The sequence below is a fragment of the Podarcis gaigeae genome (genome assembly GCF_964106915.1).
Source record: "Podarcis gaigeae genome assembly, chromosome: 7".
In the NCBI taxonomy this organism is placed as follows: domain Eukaryota; kingdom Metazoa; phylum Chordata; class Lepidosauria; order Squamata; family Lacertidae; genus Podarcis; species Podarcis gaigeae.
The window spans coordinates 34,659,803-34,679,566 of record NC_139683.1 but is presented as its reverse complement, the minus strand read 5'-3'; the positions used below and the strand labels follow the sequence as shown (position 1 = coordinate 34,679,566).

Here is a 19,764-nt window from a genome sequence, read left to right as displayed (position 1 = left end):
TGAGAGCCATTAATATCAGCCAAAGAAAGTAGAAAGAGAGTTTTGCCAGAAAATGAAATCTTACATTAAATATTGACAATATTGACTGGTGGTAGGAGGGTTTGTTTAACCCATTTTCCTGCTGACACTCCCCACCCTCCTAAGCTGCTTTAAATCGTCTCTGCTGTAAAAAGGCTCCTTGGTTGAAGTAGAATGGTAATATCTTAGTTCCTCCAGCATTGTCATTTGTTATGATGAAATTCTTCTGCCACATAGCTGCATTTGCTATAAAAGCCAGAAAAGTTATCTTGCTCACTTCTTCCTGTCTGTAAAAATCTCCCAATGACTCAGCCGTTTGGAATTAAATTTAGTGCAAGCTGGTCCTATTTTTTCCACTTTTGAAAGACTAAAAGATTTTATGGGTAAGCTTAGAAGTCTGAGAAATAGCGCTTAATCTGGTGGTACACTTTTACTGTAAATGTTCAAGTTTAGACTTATGTGCCAATATGTTGACAGTAATCTGACAGTAGGTTAAATGACATCACTATAAATGACCTTAGAATAACAATTAAGTGTTGCTCACTCTCAGAGGCCACTGAGGAAACACCATGACAGCACCAGAAAATGTATGTCTACTGTATTTATTTTTTCATCTGTAAGCTGTTGTACGTTAGGATATAAGATACATTCTGGCTACAGCTGATGGAAGTTTTAGTCCTAAAGTTCTGGAGGGCACCAGCTTGGGATGGCTGGATCAGACTAATGGTTGTCTAGCTCTGTGTTGTATTTTCTGTTAGTGGCCAGCTGGGTGCCTATGAGAATCTCACAAGCTGGACATGATGGTGATGTCCTTCTTCTGTTTGTTCTAGCAGTTGGTATCTAATGATAAACCACCTCTGTCATTGGGAGTTCCATTTAGCGGATGTTAACACTTTTATGCCACACGTCAACAAACTATATTAGAAAAAAAAGCAACTACCATATTCTACTGACTAATGCAGGGCTTTAGCTGACAACGTAAACTAGATACTACATGTGATGCTACTTACTAGTCAAGATTGTTCCCAGCTGCAGTTAGCTAAATATTTATTCTACAGTCTTGCCGTTGTACATATCTCTCTGCCTTTCTGTCAGCTGCAATGATCTGTTATAGGGTTAGCTTTGGTTGAAATAGTCCTATGATGTCACAAACAACAAACTCATGCAGAGGATGCGGCCATTTTTGTTACCACAGTATAATGTGCATTATGAGGTGCAAAAGTTAAATTGTTGCCCTGAAGTGCATTGCCATGTGCCCTCAGTTGCATAGTTTCCATGAACCAGAATAGAGATGGGGAACTTTTTGGTCTTCCATATATTGCTGTCTCCAGCCACCATGGCTAACTGTCGAGGATTATGGGGGCTGTAGTCCAACAACATATGGAGGACTATTGGATCTCGAACTTTGTTTGATGACAAAACATGTTTACAATTATGTATGTCTAAAGGTTTCAGCCTTTGAAAATACTCTGCATATACCAGTGTTGAAACATGAACTAACTTTGAGACAACTACATAGTTCACTCTTTTGGAATTATCTCAGTGATTAGATCAGCTAATTTTTTCTTTAAAGTAATACTGCTCTTTGGTTCTTTGGAATGTTATTGTAAGGTGTGTGTTTTTTAAATGGATACAGTTAGATCGGCATACATTGATCTAATAAATTGTTTCATTCCGTTTGTAGATTATTTTCTTTCGAAATAGTGCATCAACCCACACTTTCCTTCCAGATAAATATACTGTTCTGAGTTTCACTGCTTCTTAAAAAAAAAAGGCAATTGAAATTTACATAGTTTAATCTGAGGTAGCTTTAATCACTCCTCTCTTACTGCTTTTTGTGGCAAGCTTCCATTGCTTCACAACTTCAAGATTTCTTTAGTGACTTTGAAAGGGGAAAACGTAAGAACATAAGAAGAGCCTGCTGGATCAGGCCAATGGTCGGTCTAGTCCAGCAATCCAGTTCTCATAGTGACCAAGCAGATGTCTATGAAAAATACTCAAGCAGGTCCCTAGCACAAGAGCACTCTCCCCTCCTGCGGTTTCCAGCAACTGGTATTCAGGAGCATACTGCCTCTGACCATGGAAGCAGAGCACAGACATTGTGGCCAATAGCCACTGACAACCTTATTCTCCATGAATGATAATTAGGTTAAGGTTTGTTGTTGTTGTTTAGTCGTGTCCGACTCTTCGTGACCCCATGGACCAGAGCACGCCAGGCACTCCTATCTTCCATTGCCTCCCGCAGTTTGGTCAGACTCATGTTTGTGGCTTCGAGAACACTGTCCAACCATCTCATCCTCTGTGGTCCCCTTCTCCTTGTGCCCTCCATCTTTCCCAACATCAGGGTCTTTTCCAGGGAGTCTTCTCTTCTCATGAGGTGGCCAAAGTATTGGAGCCTTAGCTTTAGGATCTGTCCTTCCGGTGAGCACTCAGGGCTGATTTCCTTAAGGTTAAGGTTACCAGATTTTTTTCAATGAATCTGGGGACATGTTTCAACTTCAGCAGATTTTGTATGGGGACAGATTTGTAAATCCGGGGACTGTCCCCAGGAAAGGTAACCTTAAATTAGGCATTTGTCATAACCATATGAAAAGTTGCTTTTGGCATTTTATTAAAGGACAAATGATGCTTTAGGTTTACATGTTCTGATTGATATGCTTTGGGAGTTCTGCCAGATTCATATTCACTGTGAAATAGGATCACATATGTGGCTTAAGAAAGAAGTCTGATAGTATCCAACTAAGTTTCACTCAGAGTAAACCCATTGAAATTAATGAGCATAACCAAGTTGGGTTCATTAATGTTAATGTGTCTACTCTGATTATAATTTATTTGAATACTGCCCTTTTAAGTGTATCTCAAAAATAATATTGCAAATATACACAAGATTGCTATTTCCATCATCCAGCTAGAGTGGCCAGCCTTTAGTCACATTTTTTTTGGAAGTGCCTGTCAGGAAATAATCTTGTCAGGTTTTTCACCTTGGATAAGAATGCATTCCCTTCTTTACCTTTCTGAAGCTGCCTGCAGATAAGATTAGGAAGGGGATACATGTACTGTACTGTGGGTTCAGCTATGGAATAGGGGACAGCAAATGTCAGAACTCTTAAAAGCTTCATATATCAGAACTCTTAAAGGCACTGTTTGGGGAGGAGCAGAGTTTACAATTGCCTTTTATGTTAGGCAAAATTATTTTGTACCATTGAACAATATATACTGTACTTCGTATTGATTAATGGGCAGGCCTTGTAGTTAATTGGTGGAAAAGGTAAAGGACCCCTGACAGTTAAGTCCATTCGCAGACGACTCTGGGGTTGCGGCACTCATCTCGCTTTACAGGCCGAGGGAGCTGGCGTTTGTCCGCAGACAGTTTTTCTGGGTCATGTGGCCAGCATGACTAAGCTGCTTCTGATGAGCAGCACATGGATGAGCAGCACATGGAAACTCAATTTACCTTCCTGCCGGAGCGATACCTAATTATCTACTTGCACTTTTTGGCTTGCTTTTGAACTGCTAGGTTGGCAGGAGCTGGGACTGAGCAACGGGAGCTCACCCCGTCATGGGGATTTGAACCGCTGACCTTCTGATTGGCAAGCCCAAGAGGCTCAGTGGTTTTAGACCACAACGCCACCTGCATCCATAATTGGTGGTAGAGACTGTTTTAGTTCTGTTTTTCTTTTCACCTAACAAGACCAGGCTAAATTGGAGTTTTCTTGAGAGCACAGTGCTTTGAAGTTGGATTACAAGTTCCTAATCACCAGTGAAAAGTCCTTTTGTTACATAGAAATTAAGTTTGTTATCTTTGAATGCTGTCCTTGGTGTCCAGTCTGCCACACATGCACATCCGCATTGTTTGCTCATGCCTATGTTCTGAAATGCTTACTTGCAGATTATGGCTTAAGCTTGCCTCTCGGGGAAGAATATGAAAATAAAAAGCACAAATTGAAGGAGGAGCTGCGACAAGACTACAGGCGTTACCTTTCTCAGGTAAAAGACTTTATATCTGATTAAATTTCCGGTGCTAGCTGGCAAAGTGAAAAGTACATTTAAGCTGGCATTTGCTAAGAACCGGAGATATACTAATTTCTAGAATTTATTACTGCGGCTTATGTTGCACATTTTGTCCCAACATTATGCTAGGTGCTGTACAGAACATAAATGACAAGAAGCTCTTGGAATAGATTAGTGTAAGAGGGTTTTCAGGAGATTTGGTGGAGGAAAAGTAGATGGCCTGATGAACAGGGCAAAGCTGTCTCTTGGACAAAGGGAATGACATAGTGTTGGCAGAAGGGGAGGGGGTTAAAAAATGGAAGACTTCACTGATGGGGACCACACAGTCACTGGGTGGAGGCTGGGGGTGGGGAGAACCACAGCCAGTGCTGCCGCATAAGTAATTATAGGAATAGTTGTTATAAAAGGAAATGCAGAACACCTAGCATCATTGAAACCACATATATTGTTTGTAGACTGGTTGGAGGACTGAAACCTGCGGAAGGTGGAAGATGAAGAAGGGTTGCTGAAAAGCAACTGGAGTTGTGTGGGGCCAGGAGAGGACAATGCCTTAAAAACAAAGGCAGCTGAAAGGACAGGTTGTTGATGCCAAAAGTGCTAGATCAAGGAGAACAAAGCAGTTGGATTAATAGCATAAACTTTGAAAAGAACAATTTCAGTGCACTGAAACATAGAGTGGATTAGAGAGCCAAATGTCAAAAAGTGCAGGCAAAAAGGATAGATTATATATCTGAGGTTACTAAATGAAGGCTGATGGGAAAATTCAGTGATTTTTTCCTCCAATTTATGCAGATTATATATATTATATACTCTCAGTAGAGATTTAAAGGTCAGCAGAGTAGATAAATATATTTCAGATGCATTTTAATGTATATGTTCAGAATCTGCTGCTCAAGAATCAAAAACTACTTTTCTGAAATATTTTTAAATGCACACATGCCACTCTGAAGGGTGAGTGAGATTGCAATGAAATGGATTTTGATAGGATGTTCTTTATGAATAGTCTGTTTTCCTGACTTTTAGGGTATTTCACAGACAAAAAAGAAGGTAGGGTGCTTGCATCATGCTACTCTTCAAATTAATATAACATTGTGCTTGGTTGTAAATTGCTAATGAAAAGTTTTGGGGGTGAAAATCAGTCTTTGTGCTTTGCTGTGCTCTGTGAGCTGCCTCATCACAAGATAATTATGCATAATTTCCATTAATGTCATCTTTCCACATTGTCTTTTCCTTTGATTTCACTGCTCAATTGATAGTCCTCTTCATTACCTTTAATTTAATGAATGTTTGCTACAGAGCATGCTAATATTGAGGAATCTCTGTACAGTGGAACCATCAGTTTGAGCTAATTTAAATGATTAATCTTGGAATGCTCTTAAAAAGAGAGCCTTATTATTCAGTTATACCTTATTGGAATTCTATCTTGGATTTACCTGCCTACGCAGAAAATTTTCCAATAATATGGAAACATATAATAGTTATTGGCATGTAGACCAGGAATAGGCAAAAAAGAAACTGAAATCCTCTGCACAATTTCAGGATAGTAAATCCCATTTTATACCCTGGGACTTATTTCTGATGAAACTTGCATAAGAGTGTTACTCAACTTGATGGTGTCTCTTGTTATTAACTTCTCTTTTTAAATTTAAGGCACAAATGGTGTACACAAATACAGCATTTTCTGTTTGGAGCTTCAAATGATGCATTTTTTTAAAAAAAAAAATGCAGTAGCATGTTTTATATTTCTATTCGCCAGATTCCTAGTGTGCGCAATAAAATAACCATGATTTAGGCTTTTACTATCTAATTTAGATTAAAACGAGTGGTGGAATAATAAACTACTGGGTCACAATAAGTACAGATCGTAGGACAGTACTACTCAAGTCAGTTTTGGTAGTTTCATGATGATGCATTGGCCCATAGTTAGGTTACTGCTCTCAGTATAAGCAAAAAAACCCATGTATTTTGCTGAAAGAATTGGGTTGTATAAACTGGCTCTGTGATAGAAATTATTTGAGATTAATGTAAAAGATTGTATTTAACAGTGTTGCTCAGTATGCCTTCCATCAGTGGAACAAGGAGGGAAGTAATTTTGGGCAATTTCCCAAGATTTGATTTCAGGGCCTAGGCATGGATGGAATAACAGAGGAGAGGTGAATTGGGGGGAGAGGTGGGGAGGTTTCCCTTTTGCTGATGGAAATCTTACTGTAAACTGAATACTGTACTGTAAGTGGCACCATCGGATACAATGCATAATACATAGTAAGTCTTAACTACTTTAAAATATATCTTTATTAAATTATTTGGCATCGTCTATATCAGATCAATGCATATGGTCATTGGTTTTCTTTTGTGCAGAAAAAACACCTTACATCTGGTGAAGTTGACCCATTTACTCAGGGACTATCACTTCCTATTGGTGACAGGAGGTCTGCTAAGGTAGGTGCACAAAAACTCAGTAAATATTGCGTGGTGTTTGCAGCTTAATATATAGAATTTCCACACCTGTGAAAACTGAAGCTTTTGTATGATGTACCTTAGCAGGCCACCTGCAGAAGGTTTTAGTTAGATGCCGCTGGAGAAAGCACAGCCCTTTACTTGCAGTGCAGTCCCTAACCTGAAAACTGCTGGCTGACTGGAGTTAGGAAGCAGTGGAAGTGCCTCACTGTCAGAGGGGCAAGTTCATGATGGAGTCCCCCGCTATACCTGAGGACAGCTTTGTGGGTGTAGAGCAACCTCGGCCCTCCAGATGTTTTGAGACTACAATTCCCATCATCCCACTGGTCCTGCTAGCTAGGGATCATGGGAGTTGTAGGCCAAAAACATCTGGAGGGCCGAGGTTGAGGAAGCCTGGTGTAGCGCTTCTGCAGCTGATAGTTGTTTGGTTGCGGTAGCCAGAGTTAGGCTCAGAAGCAGGGCATTCACAAGCAAGGGATAAGATGGAAGCATTTGTTCAGAGATGCTGCAGGATAGGGCCCTGTCTGTATTTCAGCCTGGAGCCGGCATAACAAATTCTCCTTCACGTTGGAACCAAGGGATTGCGATCCAGGGGGAGGAGTGGCTTAAAAAAAGAAAAGAAGGAACAATTTAAAAAGAAAGAACAAAAATGGGTGGGGAGAAGTAAGTGCTTTCTTACCACCTCCCTTGCACTTCAGACTGTGGTATGGATTTGTCGCTAGACTAACTGTCATGCCTTGCCCCCCTCCACTGTCCCTACCCACCCTCCTGGTGTGTGGATCTTATTGGTTCTGTACAACTGTTCAAATCAGTTAGAATGCTGCCTTGATTTCAGTCCAGAAATGAAATCTTTTTTGAGCCTCTGTTGGATTGGAACTTTTTTTGAGAGGTGGAACTTGCGACAAAATGTTGCAATGCAGAGTGCTCTTGTTCAGGACACACCGTTCCATTTCTTCACACACCCCCCCTACCCTTGTTTTCTGTCTTTCCATCTCAACACCAGTCTGTAGCTCCTGAATAAACTCAGTTCTTATTGAGCTATTTTGGGCGTTCTCTCCCTGTTCCTGTTGGCACCTCCCTCTTACTCCTAAGATTGCCGGTTATAAGCACCAGCACTCTGAAAACTGAGATAAATAGTAGTACATCTGTTGTGCAAAATATCTATCTTCATTAGTATTGTTTCTCTGGGTTGTCTTATACCATTTCTCATCTACAAAGTCCTCTTGGATACTTGGCCGTTTGACATTTAACAGATGGTGAGAATGCCAGATATTGCGTACTCATAAAGAGACGCTCTCGTTTATTCTCCTGCTCTAAGGAAGAAACCTCCACATACTGTTTCATGTTAACTGGTTAATTTTCACCTTGCAGATTTAGTTATATGCATGTCACCCAAACAAATTGTCTGTACAGTGGTACCTCGGGTTACATACACTTCAGGTTACATACGCTTCAGGTTACAGACTCCACTAATCCAGAAATAGTGCTTCAGGATGAGAACAGAAATCGTGCTCCAGCAGCGCGGCGGCAGCAGGAGGCCCCATTAGCTAAAGTGGTGCTTCAGGTTAAGAACGGGCCTCTGGAACGAATTAAGTACGTAACCAGAGGTACCACTGTATTTCGGAGCTCTCTGTACTATTATTTCTGTAGCATCATCCACAAATTATGAGAGGATAGGTCCCTTCTCCAATGGACTACCAATCTAGTTAAAAGGAAATGATCAAGCTGTAACTTTTTTAGGGAAAGCATTCCTCAGTCTGGTTCTTAGTCATATTGATTTTATTTCTTTACGGCTAAAGAAAGTAAAGACTATTTAATTTATTACTCTCCGGTATTAATGCCAAATCACATTTCTTAGTTCTAGTTGGAGGATCACTTGTGATTCAGATGTTTTTGGAAGCTTTTTTCAAAAACCAAAAAACCCTACTTGTTTATTTTCCAATCATAAGATATAAAATCAACAGTAAGCTTATTTACAATAAAATGTGAGATACAAAATCAAATATTGTTGTACAGTGTGCATTAGCATACCATTGACTGTGTTTTAGTATTTTTATTGATCTCTTGGTACTTTTAAATTTTTAAAAAGAAAATGAAGCTTTGGCTTTGCTTAAACTGAAGTCTCATAAGTTTACATGCTAGAAGATATCAAAGTTTAGCATATTTGAAGCACGAACTAATACACCATGTATGAAAAGAGAAACGTTAATGAAAAGCCAAAGTTCTTTTGCAACACCTTCTTTCTAAGCCAGCATTTCATATGTACTACTCTACTAATAAAACGTTGTAAACAGTAATAAGAAGCATCATTTTATTATCATCCTGTGTCTGTGGTGTTTAAAACCTTTTGTAGATCCGATACGCTTTCCAATATCTGTTCTAGGACAGGTTAAGACTTGAAAGGAACAAAGAATACAATCAGTATCTCAGGGAAAGAGAAGACTGGAATGAAAGGTTAAGAAGAGTAGGGAAGAAGCACGAAGAGGTAAACCACAGACGGAGATTCTCAACTCTTTCACCGTTCACAAACCCATTATTTAGACTTTAAATTTAGAATTATTCTGGGCACGGCACGGTATGGGCAGGCTAATATTTATAGCTTGTTGAAATATAAAATTAATCTTCTTTTTACTCTTAAGATTTTATTTGGAAGATGCTGCATGTGTCACATCCCTTAACACTGCCCTTGTTATCTTCTTTCCCTTTTTTAGCTCTATGAAAATGGGGGGGGGGGGAATGGATAAAAATACCCAGTTGCAGTGAAGATGTGGCCCATCGTGCCATCCTGCTTTCTTTGCATTTATGTATTTATTTTAGTCAGTTAAAATACAACATCGATTCTGATATTCACTATAGTACGCACTGCAACATTGCCATTTAATAAGTGGTAGTAATATTATGCAGCCTAATTTAAAGCCTGCTTTTCTGGGTTGGCATTGAAACGGCTTATTAAAATTGCAATGATTAACGGCTTCCTTTGTGTTTAGCTTTAAAAATGTTTGTCTTTGTGTTAACAGCATGACACAGACACAAACAAAAAAGGCATTGCTGTCACCAGATCCCAGCCAGCATTACATACCCCAGCATTACAGCCACCAATAAGAGATGAAGAATTCTTCAAGAAAGATGCTTGCACTTCTACAGATACCTTTGAAGAGCTGTCAGACAAGAGACAATCAGTAGATCAACACCACAAACCAAAGAATGACGTTGGACATGGGGACACCCTGTTGCACAAACAACTTGATGAAGTATTGAACATTTCCAACAGAAAGCACCAAAGACTGGATAGCAAACCTGAGACCTTTTCTAGAAGGCATCACAGGTTTGATGAAGGTCATGATCCTGAAATAGATGATGAAATGGACCCTAGATTTCGATATGAAAGCGACTATGACAAAAAGCCACTGAGGGTCTTTCATGCTCAAAGGTAACTTTAACTTCCTGGCACTTTGGGCCAAACTAGACATGACACCTTTCTGTCACTCTGTGGTTTTTATAAGAACTAATAGCCAATATGAGGGTGTTCTATTTTTGTTGGGATTGTACTGGAGAGAAAAAGAATGGTGTGGCCCTTCTGAAAATCTCCCCGTAACCCGTTACCAGACTTGAAAGAACAGTTCCTGTTTGTGCTCATTCATAGCAACTCCTCAGTCTGCTATTAATATCCTTAACAACACCTGACTGCTGATGATGCATTTAGCATCACCTCTCCTTTATTGTGCAAAACAGGTGCACACTGTTTGGCAAATTACAGAAATAGAGCCGTCTCCTTTTTCTGTCTCTATTCATATGTTAATTGAGTGAAACAAACCACCTCCAGCCCAGAAGAAGGATGTTTGTAAACTTCATTTTTTTAGCTAAGGCTGGCACAGGAATATGGTGTGGTAATACCATTACTTCAGTTCAGTTCAACTACTGCATGTGATTGTGCATTTAGAGTAGAGCATTATGTTCTACCACACTAAGTCTGCATTTCTATCCTGGGTGCAGCTGTGCAGCAGTTTTGAAAGGGAGGGGAGAATCTAAATATGCAATGGACATCAATCCTAGAATCCACACACCTCTGTGACTTCATCTCACTCTGATTCTTGGCCATTTTCCTATAAGCTTCGACAACTGTACTACCTCTGTGGGTTACGTAGTCAGAGTGACATAAATCTCAGTTATGAGAAATGTGTTCTTTTTTAAAACGGTCTACAATTACTTTCTGAGAAGGCAGGATTTTTGTTATCTAGATGTCCAGAGCTTTAGCATAGATGAGGGCCCCGAATTCCTACCACCTTGCAGCAAACACCTGTGAGAAACCTGTTTCTGGCAATTACCGACACCTCAACTTCTTCATTAGTTTTCCATCTTTTCTAAAATGGTCAGTTTCATTGGATTAAAAAGAGCGATTTCTTCTCTTTGATCAGAAGCAAAATTGCCAAAAGATATCACAGTTTGAAAAGGTAAAAATACATAGGTGTTATGCAGAGGCTATCGTATAAGAGATTTTACCTAAATCACAAACTGCTTCGTGTGTGTGCGCAGACTTGGCACTTTGCCCTGCGTCCTTTTCGGCTAGTGGCTGGGGCTCCAGAACAGATCCCAGCCGCAAAATGAGGTACGACTGTATTTTCTTCTTATGGTTGTGTAATGTGCCCTTTGAATCACATTAGAAACCTTTGCAGTTGCTTATTTTGACCCACCTGCAATCCTTAGGGATGCAAATTTAAATTAAGGTTTGGATTCTTTCGAAAACCAGTGAGTTGCTAGGGGCAACTTGCCTTGCCCTGAACAAGAGTTTCTTGACAGGAGGATTGCATACTAAATGTCATTTGTTTTGATCAGCCTATTATCTACTTCTTTTTCATGTCAGAAGCCAAGGCACTAATGAGCAAGCACAAGCTGCTGCTGGCAGTGTCCCATATGCAACAGGACTAATCATTGGTATGTATGTATGTATGTATGTATGTATGTATGTATAATCTACCTAGCGGGGGAAGTTGTGTTGTGATAACTGCCATAATATGTTATACCTTTTGTTGGGATTTTAGGTAAAGTAGCTTATAAAGTTACAGATAGGTAGCCGTGTTGGTCTGCCATAGTCAAAACAAAAAAAATTCCTTCCAGTAGCACCTTAAAGACCAACTAAGTCAGTTCTTGGTATGAGCTTTCGTGTGCATGCACACTTCTTCAGATACACTGAAACAGAAGTTTCCAGACCCTTCTATATAGTGAGAAGGTGGGGAGGGGTATTACTCAGAAGGGTGGTGGGAATGGGTGATTGGCAGATAGCTGTGATGAGCCTGTTGACGACTCTTAACGACTGCAATAGGTCTTACAGGAAGAAGCAAGGGGTGAAAAGGTGAAAAATGGCTTTGTCATGTATAATGAGATAAGAATCCAAGGTCTTTGTTCAGGCCAGGTTTCTCCATGGTTTTAAGTTTGGTGATAAGTTGTAATTCAGCAGCTTCTCTTTCCAGTCTATTTCTGAAATTCCTTTGTAGTAAAACAGCTACTTTGAGATCTTGTATAGAATGTCCTGGGAGATTGAAGTGTTCTCCTACTGGTTTCTCTGTCTTGTGATTCCTGATGTCCGATTTATGTCCGTTTATTCTTTGGCGTAAGGTCTGGCCTGTTTGTCCAATATAGAGAGCTGAAGGACACTGTTGGCATTTGATGGCATACACAATGTTAGACGATGAGCAATTAAATAGTCCCGAGATGGTATGTGTGATGTTGTTGGGGCCATAGTTAATGGTGTTGTCCGGGTGTATGTGGCAGCAAAGTTGGCATCTGGGTTTATTGCAGGCTCTGGTGCCAGTGTCCGTGTTAGGTCTGGTTGTAGTATTATTGTGGGTTAGGAGTTGTTTAAGACTGGGTGGCTGTCTGTAGGCAATGAAAGGTCTTCCTCCCAGAGCTTGAGAAAGAGAACTGTCATTGTCCAGGAGAGGTTGTAGATCTCTGATGATGCGTTGTACTGTTTTAACTTGGGAGCTGTATGTGATGACTAGAAGTGTTCTGTTATTTTCTTTTTTGGGTCTGTCTTGCAGCAAGTTCTCTCTGGGTATCAGTCTGGCTCTGTTGATCTGTTGTCTAACTTCATCTGTTGGGTATTTTAGTTCTAAAAAGGTTTGCTGTAGATCTCTTAGGTGAGAGTCTCTGTCTGTAGAATTGGAACAGATGCGGTTGTAACGTAGTGCCTGGCTATATACAATGGACTGTTTGGTATGTTTGGGATGGTAGCTAGAGGCATGTAGATATGTTTGTCGGTCAGTAGCTTATAAAGGTTAGAGATTGTAAAAACCCCAGAGTACAAAGTTAGAAGAAATGTTTCACCCTCCTGTTCCTGTCCTGAAAACATTTTAATACAAAGCTGAAGGAAAATGGTCATGTTCTAGCACTTTAATAAATTGCTGTTTCTGAAATGGAGCACCAACAAAATAATTAAATAACAAATACTAAATAATTATTAATAGCTTAATAATAACAACTAATAATTGTTTATTATTTATAATCCACCCATCTGGCTGGGTTTCCCCAGCCACTCTGGGTGGCTCCCAACAGAATATTAAAAACACGACAAAACATCAAAGATTAAAAACTCCCCTAAACAGGGCTGCCTTCAGATGTCTTCTAAACGTCAGATAGTTGTTTATTTCCTTGACATCTGAAGGGAGGGGGTTCCATAGGACGGGTGCCACTACCGAGAAGGCCTTCTGCCTGGAATTACAGTTCAAGGGCTAAGCCATGTGGAAGATTTGCAACGATCTCTTACGTTTTGTTTCCTCTCAAGCTTAAGTGCCTCCTGGTGAAGGCATGACTTACATTCTTTTGTAGTTGCTTCACTCTGACAATTGTTCAGCTGCTTCTCCAACTTTGACACTAATGTGAAAATGGTTTGAGCTGCCACATCTACAGAGAAATAAATACTATTAAATTCAATGTGATTAGGATTTTAGCCTTGGTTGCAAACTATAGAGTGCAAAATATTCTTCGGCACAATGATGTTCAATGGGATTTGTGCTTATTCATCTTTGGTCTGGATTGTGTCCAAGGCAGGAAGAGATCTATAGTTCATTTTTGTTGTCAAAGTAAGAGAACAGGGGAAAGAGGTTTGGAAAATGCATTTCCTTGGAAGTAGTGATTTTAAGAGTAGTAGAATTGCTGCAGGTGATAGAGTTCTGCTGTGTTTATGGCACAATTTTAGCAGAATCTATGTATCCATGATACTAGAAGAGCAACTTGTACATATTTTAGCTACTATCTTCATTTTTAGGTGGTCAAGACAGAGAGCTTATCCAGAGAAGAAAAGAGCAATATAGGCGAGAACTGATGGAACAAATTGCAGAGCAACAAAGAAATAAGAGACGGTAACCAGAAGCTACAGGACTAACAATAATTCAAATTGATGAGTGATAAGTATTGAAAACTTTGTGAGAAATATGAAGGGAAAATCTTTTTATTACTAACAGTTTGGGACAATGTATTGATATTTAAATCTTAAAAGTTTCATTTTTCCTCCCAAATTACTTTATTATCTCTTGAAAGCATGTCCTATTACATCTTCAGAATGGTAATTAATGCAAGGATTAGGAAACTGGGATGATATTTGTCTGGTCATTTCTGCTTATGGAAACCTAACTCTGAATAGAAGCTTAAGGTACTTCTTAGTTGTACAATGGTATCTCGGGTTAAGAACTTAATTTGTTCTGGAGGTCCGTTCTTAACCTGAAACTGTTCTTAACCTGAGGTACCACTTTAGCTAATGGGTCTTCCCGCTGCCGCTGCGCGATTTCTGTTCTCATCCTGAAGGAAAGTTCTTAACCCGAGGTACTATTTCTAGGTTAGCGGAGTCTGTAACCTGAAGCGTCTCTAACCCGAGGTACCACTGTAATGGGAGGCAGAACGGAAGCCTCAACCTTGGTTCCTCCCCCTTCATTTTAGTATGTGTCCCTTGAAGATTGTTTCACATATACGTAATGGAAATTAGGAAGGAATCCACATGGGAAATATAATGAGGGAGATGGTTGACTAATCACTAGACCAATGTAATCTGAAACAAGTTCCTATTGGTTCTTCAAAAACTTATATGTTTGATATTAGGAAAAGATTATTAAATTTAAGCATAAATGAGTTATTTTAACTGTTCTGTTCTGAGAGATCCAGAGATACGTGGTGTGGTGGATGAGGGTGGTTCAGCTTGAACCAGGGAGGCATGGGTTCAAATCCCAGCTTGAGCATGAAGCTCACTAAGTGGCTTTGGTTAAAACTCTGCTTCTTGTCTGCCTAACTCAGGATTGTTCCGATGATACAGTGAAAGGATCCATTGTATGCCACCCATTGTTCCTTTGAGAAAGTGTGAGATACAAATGTTATACACAATATTTCTGTCCTTATCTTTTATGTGTGTTTGTGTGTATTTCTTTGATAGTGAAAAAGAGCTTGAGCTCCCAGTTGCTGCATCTGGAGTTGTAGACCCCGAGAAGAAGGTGAGAAATTTTAATGTTCAGGTCTTCTCAGGTTTAGCTAACTGTTTTAAGATGTATCTGTGTCAATGTGGTGCAGTGGTTAGAGTGTTGAACTGTAACCTGAAAGTATAGGGTTCAAATTCACACATGGCCATGAAGTTCACTGGGTGACCTTGGGCAAATCACGGTCTATCAGCCTAACCTACCTCACAGGGCTGTTGTGAAGATAAAATTGAGAAGGGGAAAACCAGGTACATGGGAATGGGCATCCAGTTCCCCGCACCTGTTGTACAACATAGTGATTTGAGAACTCTTTAGGACTCTTTAAGTTGCTTCCTAGTCTTTGATATAAAAATGAAATGCCTTTGTTTTGGGGCAAGTAAATGACTGAACAAAAGCCAGATGGCAGTGCCTCTTTGTAAGCAAGGAGAGTTAACTTTTTAGGTACTCAACACTGGATGCATTTGTACCATGATAAATCATGACTTAACATGATGTGCGTATGCCACAGTGAGCCTTGGGCTTGCGCATTTCCCCCTCCCCTGACAAGCAGCTGGAAAGGTAACTTTGGAGTCTTTACTATTGGTTTCCCTTAAACACGGCTTGTCATTTTATCCAAAGCGGGGAATCGTTTTCTGCAATGAACTATGATCAGTTTCAAAACAAGCTGACTACAAACCATGAGTTAGAAAGTTGCCTCGTTAAAACTAACTTTAGTTCGGGTCAGCCCTGATCCCTATTTTTGATGAAATGATAAGCCACTCTGTTTAAGGAAAACGAAACAAAAAAAGCTTTCCAAGTTCCTCTCCTGGCCATGAAGGAGGTGGAGAGGGGGGAATGTGCAAGTGGCTTATACATATACTATGGCTTATTGTGACACTTGAACATTGTTAGTGTAAGTTGACACAGTCTCTTGGCAGAAGATACTCATCTTATGTAAATCTGTCAAAGGATTTGGTGAAAATAATCCTGCTGTCCACAGAGCCTCTTTTCACAGGTTTCTGAAGTTGTTCCACTTGTGTAGGATTTCAGTATATTATGGTTTTCCTAGGCTGATAACCCAAGAATTATCAAACCACATAAAGGCCTGTCAAATAATTCCTGCTTAAGCTAAGAAGCTGTTTCTGAACAGGCTAGTATCTGAAGCTGGTGGGAAGCAGAAGTTTTCATGCTCAACTAGTGACTGTTGCATGCAGCACTTTTTGGACAATGCTGTGTTACATCACACCCAGATGTCCTCAATCCCATTGTGAAGTGGAGGCTAGTTTTCCCCCCATAAAAAAACCGCAAACAACCCCATCTCAGCAAAGCTAGCCACAAACCTTTCAGGTGTGTTGGATGGGGGGAATTGGATTGTGGGCCAAGTGCTGATGAAGAGTTAAATAAGGGTCAAAGGGTCTTTCTAAGGGAAGTGGCAGTGTCTAGACAGATCCTGTACTGTCAATCATACTTTCTATGTGAACAAGGGGCAGAGGACCCAACTATTTTTGCACATAGGACACACAATGATTGCTTTGGGGAATTTGTTGTGGTAGAGCACTCAGTGGAACATGTAACCTCAGAAGAGGCTATGAAAGAAGGTCTAGTAAATGTAAATACCTAGTAAATACCTATTCTTTTAACCTTGTTATTTTAACCTTGTTAAAAGAATAGCTGGGGCGGGGTATACGCATCAACATTGTATTAGGTGACTGAAAGTTGGCAGTACTTTCCATCTATTTAAATTATTAAATTATTCTGCTGCTTTTAAAAGTTTTCCTTCTGGTATAACTATGTGGGCTAAGCCCTAGAAAAGAGATCATGGGGAAAATATAAATAAGTTTCAATGTGCCTCTGACTTCTGAGAATTAACGTAGCTCAGTATGGGAGTATATGTAGAGCTTTAGCTAGGAGGAACAAGTGCAGGCATATGATACAAGAGGTCCCTGGTTAGAAACAGAGTAATAGCTATATCTGGCAGGGATACAGGGGGTTGTTTGCTTAGGACTTTATTTCTGCCCCTTAAAGACAGTGCCCTTTCCCAGTCTCCAAAAAGCAGTCTGAAAAACTTGCCAAAAGAGGGAAACAACTGCTAGTGCTCAGGATTCCCCCTTGGATTCTGACCAAAGAAGGCATTCCACTAGACAACTTTCCTTGTATCAGGCAGAAACATTTGCAATTAAAAAGCTATTAGAAATTGGGTGTAGTCCACACTTGCATTGTACTAACAATATTGTATATACTGTCTTGCAGCTAAGTGAAGAAAAGGTAAACATTTAAACATATTGCTATTTTTGTCAACAACTGTTCTACCTAGATGGGTGTACAGTGCCCACTTCAGGCATGTGGGGTTCCAGAGCTATCAGCATTTTTCTGGCCATAAACATGGTGATACAGAAATTCAATAGGAAATCAATCTTCACAAATCTCTCTGAGACCTTTCATGTTACATTAGTTTTCAGAGTAAGGTTTTCAACATTCTCAGTAACAAGTTACACAGTAGCTGTTGGGCAAACCATGGAGTAGTTAGTGGCATAGTTTTGAAACCTACATGCTTTTTGAATTAAGTGCATGGTACCACCTCTTTTTCTTTTGTATCCTCTTCCAACCATCAATAAACATTTTTATTTAGCAGAGTTATAGAGTGTACTATATTGTGGTGTTCTTAAAATGAAAAGCCAAAAAAAGAAAGAAAAAGCATTAATAAGATATTGTCTAAAATAATGGATATCTCTAAAAAAATAATTTGGTGGTGTTTCTTAATAGCTAATGTTTTTTAGAAATGTTTATTGGGCATGTTTCAATATTTTTCTCCTTTAGATTAAATGCTATAGTACATTGCTTCTTTGAAATAGCTGTTTCCAAATTTTCTAAGATTAACACAAGTGTTGATTATCAATTATCTTTTTTACTAGCATGTTCAACTAAACATTTAGCATGACAGTTACTTCGTGAAAAATAATTTTATACTAAAATTTCAGTGGGTTCTTAAATGTGATATTTAAAGCACTACCTTGCTTTTGGAAAGTGTTATTTTCTGAAATGGTGCATAGTAAACTTGTTTGAGCACCCTAATAACCTAAATAATTAATCAACTTTTTTCCATAGCCTAACCGACTGAAAGAACTGGGATTAACACCACGAATATCTGAGGAGAGAATACCACCAGAAAGACCAAGACCAGCATTTCAAACTCCTACACCTGGACCTACCTCCTTATCTGCACCTCCTATCTCACCTGTGAATGAAGAGTTCCACAGAGGGTTGTCCACTACTCTTGGAGAAATGTTGGCTCCCAGGTGACTTTCTGTAGTGTTTTCTTTGCTGTTGTCTGATGCTTGGGTACATGTGAGGTATCTAAGTCTGTGGCAAGGGTGGCTAACCCTCAAGCCAGGAACGTGATCTGCATCACCCCCAAGTGGTCTCTCCCCCCCCAAAAAGTTCCAATCAATTTTGGTGGCAGCTGCAAAAAGGGGAAAACATTAAGTAGACAAAGTGCTGGGCAGCAGCCCAGTGTTCTGATGGGAATGCAAATCACCTCCTGCCCAGTCATCAGATCCAATCAAGTATCAGGTTTCTGAAAAGAGCAAAAAGTGCATTAAAATAAGCGATTGTATTTTATGTCACTACCATTCCACAGGCATGGAATAGAGTGGGTTGTTTTTATCAGAGGCACCATCCAGTAGAAGCTCGCAGTGTCATTTTCCATGCACTACTTCATATTGCAGTAGGCAAGCTATGGGGGGGGGGGGGAGAGAATCATTTTTCAAGCAGCCAAAGATTTGGCTACAACTGGAAGCACTGAGTGAAGTATATTTTAAATCTTCTGAAACAACTGTGTAACAGCTATAAATGCATAGTGCTATATAAGTATCATATAACAAGACACTGTGGGGTGGATATTGGGTCCTAAAGGTAAAGCAACCCCTGACCATTAGGTCTAGTCGTGACCGACTCTGGGGTTGTGGCGCTCATCTTGCTTTATTGGTCGAGGGAGCCGGCGTACAGCTTCCGGGTCATGTGGCCGGCATGACTAAGCCGCTTCTGGCGAACCAGAGCAGCACTCGGAAACACCGTTTACCTTCCCGCCAGAGTGGTACCTATTTATCTAGTTGTACTTTGATGTGCTTTCAAACTGCTAGGTTGGCAGGAGCAGGGACCGAGCAATGGGAGCTCACCCCGTAGTGGGGATTTGAACTGCCGACCTTCTGATCGGCAAGTCGGTTTAACCCACAGCGCCACCCGTGTCCTAGAAGCACATAAATCAGACATAAGTACGTTTTGCCTTGTGATAAGCCTAGGTATTCAGAAGCAGTGCACTTCACCAACCATCAAAAGGGGGCAGTGATTAGAACAAAGTTGGCATGTTACTATCAGTGAGAAGCATTAACTGATTCCTGCATTGCAGGGGGTCGGACTGCATTCCCCTTGGGACACTTCCAACTTAAGATTCTATGATCAAGTGACAGAATTCCTGCACGGAAAAAATGGCCCGATATTTTTGTTCACACTTTTCTTCTCTTGTGATGAGGCATGCTCCAAAAAGCCACCTTTAAAACACACTGTCATTTTTCTTTGGATTTAGGATTGCACCGTTACCGCCTCCACCTCCACCACCAATTCTGATTGATAACTACAGAACTCCATATGATGATGCATATTACTATTATGGTGCCAGGAACCCTTTGGACCCCAGCCTTGCATATTGTAAGTTGATTAACCAAGTGGTGTAGAATTATAGTAATGCACTCTCTGGAGGTTATTGCCTCAGACGACACTCACCAGCTCAGTTTCCTATTATTAAGAATGATAGCCAGTCATATTAATACATTAAATTCAGTTG

General features: G+C 40.1%; 1 protein-coding gene across 27 annotated transcripts in view; it reads left to right on the top strand.

Annotated features, from left to right (window-relative positions):
* The window catches only part of CSPP1 (centrosome and spindle pole associated protein 1), a 78,249-nt gene that overhangs the window by 32,168 nt on the left and 26,317 nt on the right, over positions 1-19,764 (top strand). For 9 of the 27 annotated variants that reach the window (XR_014566476.1, XR_014566477.1, XM_083747576.1 and 6 more), the window contains exons 4-13: positions 3,908-4,005; positions 5,053-5,076; positions 6,388-6,468; positions 8,870-8,971; positions 9,504-9,916; positions 11,348-11,418; positions 13,751-13,844; positions 14,906-14,978; positions 18,030-18,220; positions 19,507-19,628. Coding sequence is in view for 25 of the 27 variants with exons in the window: in XM_083747576.1 (XP_083603702.1) it covers positions 3,908-4,005; positions 5,053-5,076; positions 6,388-6,468; positions 8,870-8,971; positions 9,504-9,916; positions 11,348-11,418; positions 13,751-13,844; positions 14,906-14,978; positions 18,030-18,220; positions 19,507-19,628 (1,269 nt within the window). In the remaining 2 variants the exon portion in view is untranslated. Of the gene's footprint in view, positions 1-571; positions 606-3,907; positions 4,006-5,052; positions 5,077-6,387; positions 6,469-8,869; positions 8,972-9,503; positions 9,917-11,347; positions 11,419-13,750; positions 13,845-14,905; positions 14,979-18,029; positions 18,221-19,506; positions 19,629-19,764 lie in introns of those variants that run through there. The other 18 variants (XM_083747560.1, XM_083747562.1, XM_083747558.1 and 15 more) reach the window with 10 other exon arrangements.